Below are 7,838 nucleotides of genomic sequence, written 5' to 3' on the forward strand. Positions count from 1 at the left end.
CTTAGATTTTCGGTGCGAAATTTTGCGATAAAAGTGCGTAGCTACGGTTTTCTCGTAATTGGGTGGCTAATTAGTTGAGTGGAATGAGAAAATAAAAAGAAAGACAACTCAATGGTTGGTGGAAAGGAGGTTTAATTTGTGTCAAAGCGCCATCATCTTCGTCACAAAAAAAGGATATCGCCGTGTCGCTAGGTGGCGCCGCGGAGTCACCGATAGGGAACGCGGTCGTCCAGAGTTGCGGGGCTGTGATTATCGTCGCCATGGTTACCTGGCAGGAGGTTGCTATTCGCATCATGCGGACATAGAAAAAGTCCCGCGATGGCAAAATCAACAAAATAGAAAAGACATGGCTGGTCCTTCCCCAAAACGTCCCGTTCAAAAGTCACCAGTTATTCCTTGTCCAGTCAAGATATTCGGGAACAAACGTAGACAAGAAGATTGGAACTACATTACCCAGAATGCGCACGGGTTCCGCGGAATTCAAGTCAAGTGAGGGAATAACAGCAAGTGGAAGAAGAGCAGCACGGGGCTTCCTTCAACTTTTTGGTATTCGGGGACCTTTCAGGCTTGCTTTGTTTGGTTTTTATCTCCTCCTCCTCACAACAACAACAACAAAACGCTCCAGAATACGCGTGGTGACAATCAATCAACCAATCCGAGTAAAGATTCAACCAAAGCCGCGTACAAAGTTAGCAACCTACAAAAATGTGCACGCAAATGTTCCACTTTTTTTTTTGTTTAGCGTTTTGTGAACTTAATTACCCAGACAAAAATACCTGAGAGAAAAATGACCAAAAAGTATTTGTTTTGTTTTTTCCTCTGTAATATCTTGTCTATCACAACTCGAATCACAAAGTTCAAGCATATATCATATACACATACTATTTATTTATATTCTACATACAGTACAGTATATGCATGTATGTGGATACACACACATATGTACTGTATGTATGTAGTGAGAGTCAAAGAGTATGAGGAGGGAGCAGCCATCATGGCTGGAAAGCTTTGAAGGTTACACCTGGAAGTTCATACACACCTTCATCCATACACAAACACAAGAGAAACTCCAACACAAAAAAAGGGAGGGGGGGCATCTGTGTGCGTGCGTGAGGTGAAGAAGCGTTTCAGATCAGCACCATCAAAGTCCAAAACAACACCATGTACGTGTGTTTGTATCTGTAGTGTGTGTGCGTAAATAAATGTTGAGGGGAGGAATAAAAGGCAAAGGTGCCGAGCCAAAGTGTGTGACGCTGCCAAAAGAATTGACTAGCACACTTTATAAAAAAAAAAAAAAACCTAACGAGCATCTGATCCCCCAAACTCCCTCTCAGCTCTCACATTGGTTCCTAAGCCCCGCCTCTTGCACCATATGAAATCCCTGATTGGACAAGATACATTCCGTTCTGCCTCTGTTCTCAGACGACGGGCGACCGGTCGCGGCCCCTCCCCGGTCGATGCCCGCTATAAAAAATCTAGAAAAGTCCTGCTGGCCTGCATGGTCGTAGAAAAATAGACACGGCCGTCCCGCCCCGCCCCACCCGGCTTCCTCTTTGTCCGCTTGAAAAATAGACTTTGACACATAGAAAAGAATACGAGACGATTGGACGCCGCATGGCGGACGTGTGGATAGTGAAAGGGCCACGCGCCGGATAGAGCAAAAAGCCAGCATGACGCTGGCACATAGCGGTTCCACTAAAGTGCTGCAGTCGTTAGGTCAAACGGTCGCCATCCTCTGCCACCCTAGCAGATGGAGTGAGGTGCTCGAAACAGAGGCAAGCCAGTGCGTGCCGCATCGCGGTGCAACAAGACGTGGACGCAATGCAATGTTGCCACTTAGCCAGGCCGCATAGCGCCGGCTCCTCCCAATCTTCGCCACAAGTGTTGCTGTTGCCAAATTGATTGGTCGCCGGGCAGCTCCTTGGAAAATCGAGTTTGACACAAAAGAACATGACACGATTGGACGCAGTGCGGATTATCAGGGTGCTAAAAACATACGATGCCCAGTGCCGCATATTGTGACGGCATAGCAAGGGCGCATCACATCGGAGGCGTGATCACGTCAAAGAGTTTCCACGAAAGCTGTTGTTGTTATGATGAATGGTTGCCGCTTGAAAACAGACTTTGCCACAAGAAAAATGCCCGATCAGGTGCAGAACGTTGACCGTGAGGGAACTCTGGATCGTTAATGCGGGAGGTAACGATGGTGCTGGGCAAAAAAAGCTACCGCAGCATAGCCTTGAAGTGTTGCGGAGCGTCATCGGATAGAACGGGGGTGGGGGGATCACACCTGTGCAGAAAGTCCTGACGGATGGCACGGTCAAAGAAGCGAGAAGATACGGGCGTCGCATAGCGTTTGGTCCCGTCCATTAAAGTGCTGCTGCTGTTGTCGTCTGCTCACCGTCCCCAGCGGCGGCGGGCGGGCGGGCGGCGCTTACAGGTCGCCGTGACGACTCTCGTACTTGTTGATGATGTTCCGGCAGCGTCCGAGCTCCTTCCGCATGTCGGCCACCTCCAGGCGCAGGGCGGCGTTCTCGCGCTCCAGGAAGGCGGCCCGCACCGAGATCTGGTTCTCCTTCAGACGACGCGCATCACGTGAGCGCTTGGCCGCCTCGTTGTTCTTCACGCGACGGCACCAGTACTTCTCGTCCTGAAGGGAGGGGTTGCGCGGTATGTGGGGGAGTGGGGGGGAGATGGCGGGAGGAGCGTCAGTCACATGATGATGGGGGAGGAGGAGGAGCAAAGAGTTGATGCTAAGGTCTATCGAGTTGTTCGTCTATCATCTACCCTTTTATAGATCACCCCTTCATCCATCCATCCATCCATCCATCCATCCATCCATCCATCCATCGTGAGACTTGTAGTACCTTCTGCTCGTTGGGCACCAGCATCTTGCGGGCCTTCTTGATCATGGGCTGCGGTTTGAGCTCCTCGTCGCTGAAGCGGTGCCGGCGCGGGTCGAAGGCCTCCTGGCCCGGCACGCTGGACAGAGCCACGTCGGCCGGGTCGGGGTCAAAGTTCACCTGCACGTCGCCGCTGCCACCGGCCGTCGACGACCCCGCCGGTCCAGGTGGGCCGCCGGAGGGGGGCGATGCGTCCTGGGTTGCCACTTGACCACCTGGAGGAGAAGGAGCGTGAAATGTGATGGTTGACTTGGCATTTAAAAAAACATGTTCGTTCGAACCACTAGATGTCGCCAGAGTCACATTGTGCTCAAGTCACAAATCAGGTGCAGCTTTAAACGTCCTTACTTGCTACCGTTAGGTGGCATCAGAATACCAATGTGGCATTATGTTGACGTCATTGACTTTTATATTGATGCATAATTGCTGATCACAGGATACTAAAAATGATTAATTCAATTAATATTATTCTTTGCCTTTCTCGTTTTATGATACAGACAGACAGATATGATTCTATTTGATATGGATGTATTTGGTGATTTTATTTTATATTCTGCTCTTCTAACATTCACTTTCAATCTGAATTTTATTTGAATTGAATAATAATGAATATAGGGTTATAGTTGGTTTGATATTTCTTCAATATATGTCATTGCTTTGGGTTTTTGTCCAACTCCATACACACCACTGGATGTCGCCAAATTCACAATCGAGCTTGCCTTTCCACTTTTCCTTTCACTTCAATTCCCAACACTCGAGACACCAATTTTTTTTTTAAATTTAAAAAAGAATAAAAAAAAAAAAAAAATCCGTTTTGTGTCAATTTTGTCACCTTGACATCTGGAAGAAAATGCTGACTGTGCACATTTTGGACATATGACAGACCGACAGGCGTCATTCCAGGGGCGCCGCACCAGTGCTGCAGGTTGGCAATGATGGCCGTCGTTACGGAAAACAACGATGCGACGCCCCCACTCTACTTTGGAATCAATGTTGCCATGGCAACCGTCCCCCCCACCGCTGATGTGAGTGCTCCGAAGGCACCTGTGGGTGTGGGCGCGCGCGTGCTGACAGCATCCCACCCGCCTGCACGCGCGTGCCACCTCCGCACGCTTGCCACCCCATCTGTTTGTCTGTGCGTCATTCTCATCTTCCGCCCTCCTCACCCTCCACGCAATCAAAAGCGCTGTGAACTGACGTTTGACTTTTGCGTGGACAAGTCTAACTCACTTCTTCTAGTATTGTGATTTCTTGACTTTTGAACTGAAGACGAGTGTGTGTGTACTTTTTTGCCAGCTGCAACATGGGCGCATGCACACACGCAGGTGACATGCCCAGCGGTGCGCTCATGTCAACACAGTTATGTCATCAACACGCTTGCAGACACGCCGGCCCCCTTGCCCCTCCCCGCTCGACTCCTTCCTTCCTTCCTCCCTCTGTCAAGGCGGCCTTAAAGTGGGCTCACTTCAGGACTGAGAGGCAAAAAGTGATATCTGTCAAGCCAACAATGACACCGAGCTGAAAATTCTCAAATCAAGTCTTAGTTGACACAAACACCAAGTGAATTTCTTTCACACATCATTTTTTTATCGTAAAACGGAATCCATCTGGAGCCCGAGTAGGTCATGTGCCAAGCTGAGCCGGCTTGCCTTGCCCCCCCCCCCCTTGCTCGCTCCTCCTGGCCGGCTCCCTGCAGCGGCACGTGACGCAGCGACTGCACATGGCCCGAGCGTGTGAGCACACATTTCAAAACATGCAAAGCAAACTCGCCTCCCTCGCCTCCTCCCTCCTCCCTGCGCAGTCAGCGCGCCTTAACTCTTGCCTGACTGGCTGAGTTAAAAAACAAACAAATCAAAAAAGAAATACTGTGCAAACGCCATAGTGACTGCTACTTAACACGCGGATAGTCAGGCTGCCGTTCGCATACATATTGCATCCATCCACCCGTCTCGCTGCCTATTATGAACGTCACCTCTCTGTCTTGCTCTCGGCGTAGTAAAGCCAGCAAGCAAGTGAGCAAGCGCGACTTCACTTCTGGCTCGATGCTTCAGATTGAGCTCCGTCACGTGTTCACGGTACACACAAGCGCACACGCAGGCGCCGCACAGATGAGAGCGCATTAAGGCAAGCGTAGCTGCATGCGCACAAAGCCGATGCTAATATGCATCCTCTGAGTTGCTGCGGCACATTTGGCTTTGGATTCGATTTGGCCTTGCAGTCGCTCCAAAAAATATTGCTAAATGTGAATGAATGGCAAATGCGCAGGGCTTGAAATTGGTAATACCACTAATCAGCACTAGGTGGCGCTTTCACTGGGCCTGAACTACAAATTGAGACAGCCTAATCATTTTTTGGAAAGATTTCTATCCATACTTGTATTGATACCGACACCATCCCAGGCCGCTGCGACTTGACTTACCATGGAGACACTCAGGTCCTCCCATCAAGCCTTGCTGCTGAGGCGGCAGCGTTTGGACGCTCTCCAGTCCCAGCAAGGAGGATGAGGACGACGTAGAGGACACCGAGGAAGAGGACGAAGATGGCGAAGGAGAGCTGGGCGGGCACTGAGAGCTCTGACTAGGCACCGCCGATTGGGAGCTCTGATTGGACATAAAATAAAGACAAGGCTCAATGTTGACGTGTCCTCGCCCCATTCAGGCCTGTCCTGTCGCTACCTGCGAGGGGATCTGGGCGCTGGCGGAGCTGGTTCCATTTCCGTGCATGCCCATTCCGTTTTCAGTCAGGAACTCCTCCAGGTCCATGTATTGTAGCTGAAACAGGCCGCCGTCGCACGGCAGCGTCCGCTCCCACAGCAGTGGGCCCAGGAATGCTGACTGGGAATTGGGCCGCAGAGCTCCTGAGCCCGGGCCACCGCCGCCCGGGCCGCCGGGCCCACCGCCGCCGCCCAATCCCAACGAATTCTCATCCGAGTCCAGAGGTTTGTCTTTATCTGCCCGGGAGGAAAATTTATCTCCAGTTATCATTTGAGCACAGCTCTACATCAGCACAATGCGACGTTAGGGCAGGGTGGCGCGGCAGAGGACGGCTTCAAAGAACTTGGGGTTTGAGCCTCTTCACCGAAGACCAATCAAGCGTCTGTCGGTATGAATGTGAGCAGAAATGCACATTTCTGCCACTGGCTTGCGACCAGTCCGAGCGGATTCCCAACACTGCCAAAGGGCAGCGCGTGCAAGTGCAGGACCGAACATACGCATACGGATGGCCGAGGTGCACAGGGAGCTAATAGAATGCTGTGGCGGCAGTTCATTTCAGGGCAAGAAAGAGAAAAAACACCAGCGCGGCCGCCACGTTGAGACTCGACCGGACTCGACTGGTCGCACGCTCTTGCATTTCCCACCTCTGCTCCTTTAAAAGAGTGAGCGAGACGACGCGCATGCACGAGCAGGCCCCCGCGCGCAAGTTCCCGCATGCTCACCTTTGATCTCGCAGCAGTCTTTGACGCCTCGCTGGTCAGCCTTGACGGGCAGCTGGAGGAGCGACTTGAGATTGGTCATGGAGGTCAGGTGTCCGCCTGGGGGGCCGCTCGACGCACTGTTGGGAGCCCCGAACTGGGGGCTGGCCCCTGCAGGGAGCTCCGGCGGGGGCGGCAGCAGCAGCTGAGCCAGAGGCCGAGACATAATTTCCGACCACCGGAGAGAGGGGTCTGCTGTTCAAGATCAAAAGAATCCAATTGGCGCGTCGTCCGGTAGGTGCGCGTGCGAGCGGCAGGTGCGTGCGTGGGTGGCAGCAGCAGCAGACGACAACGAAGAGGCCTCCTTATCTCCTAAACTGCCCCATGGCTGCCGAGACCCCCCTCGGGGGCTCGCCTCCACCCCCTCCTCCTCTTCCTCCGTCCCCGCCGAGTGCGCGCTGGATCCCGGGAACGCGCTGCCAATCAGGCGCCCCTGCACACGCCAAAGTGCACGCAAGAACGAGAGCGGCCAAAGTCCACGAGGGGCTCGAAAAAGACACCAAGTGAAAATATGTCAACATAAAGATGACAAGAATGAAAAGAAAAGGATAGTCCAAGGGAGCGTCACTGCGTCACACAGAAGATGCCGCTCTCATGCAGGTCCGATGCGCTCTCTCACACTCTCTCGCAGTCAGCTGGAACCAACACGGGCGTTCTTGTGACGCCACAGATCACGGGGAAGCTGCTTTGAATACGACGGCCACGCCCCCTCACTGCATTCAGGCTCTGGCAAAAGATGGGAAATAACAAAAAGAAAGCAAGTCACTTTCCAAATGCTCCAGTTGGGATTTCTTTGTGTGTGTTAGCTGTTTTGATCTAAAAAAAAAAAAAAAAGAGGGGGGAGGGCTCGAGTTAAATTAGACAGGTCACAGTGTTATTTAATCGTAATAATTTTGTGACCCGCAGTCTAGTAGGCTAACAAGCTGTAGTAGAAACATGCTAGCTTGTTACTTGATTTATGTCTTTATTGCGCAAGAATTTATGATATGGTCGATTGACATGGTTAATTGATTGAAAAAATACACTACACTTCAAATTTTTATTTTTAATCTCATCTAACAGCTCATTTGGTTCATCATTCCAGATAAAAAAAAGTTTTGCTTGTGCAGCACTGGTCCAAACACATAGTCACCTTCTCATTTGTTTGTTTATTTGTTTTGGATGAAAGCTTTTTTTCCCGACGAATATGAAGGCAACGCAAGGTTTCCGGAAGCCAAGGGAGCATCAGGCCGCGCCCCCATTCGGAAGCCCTTCCGTGATGGGTTGATAACGCACCTCGCCCCACCCACTGAAAACACACATGGCTCACGCTCAAATGACCAAACTTTGTGTATCCAAATTTACATTTTGAAACATGCGCGCGCACGTACTCACTCATAGTAACACTCATAAACAGGCAAGAAGCCACACCCACGCACTCAATGCATATCTCTGCATATCTCTCATATCGCAGATACACACAA

At 51.2% G+C, this 7,838-nt stretch overlaps 1 protein-coding gene across 1 annotated transcript in view; it reads right to left on the reverse strand.

Moving 5' to 3' along the window:
• Positions 1–115: 115 nt before the first annotated feature.
• Positions 116–7,838, reverse strand: part of dbpa (D site albumin promoter binding protein a) — an 8,179-nt gene continuing 456 nt past the window's right edge. Inside the window, exons 2-6 of the mRNA XM_049750780.2 lie at positions 6,340–7,101; positions 5,579–5,853; positions 5,323–5,503; positions 2,868–3,118; positions 116–2,650 (exon numbers count right to left, since the gene is read on the reverse strand). Coding sequence (XP_049606737.1) covers positions 2,435–2,650; positions 2,868–3,118; positions 5,323–5,503; positions 5,579–5,853; positions 6,340–6,541 — 1,125 coding nt within the window. The 5' untranslated portion in view covers positions 6,542–7,101 and the 3' untranslated portion in view covers positions 116–2,434. The remainder of the gene's footprint in view (positions 2,651–2,867; positions 3,119–5,322; positions 5,504–5,578; positions 5,854–6,339; positions 7,102–7,838) is intronic.

This window comes from Syngnathus scovelli, chromosome 19, assembly GCF_024217435.2.
Source record: "Syngnathus scovelli strain Florida chromosome 19, RoL_Ssco_1.2, whole genome shotgun sequence".
Taxonomy (NCBI): Eukaryota; Metazoa; Chordata; class Actinopteri; order Syngnathiformes; family Syngnathidae; genus Syngnathus; species Syngnathus scovelli.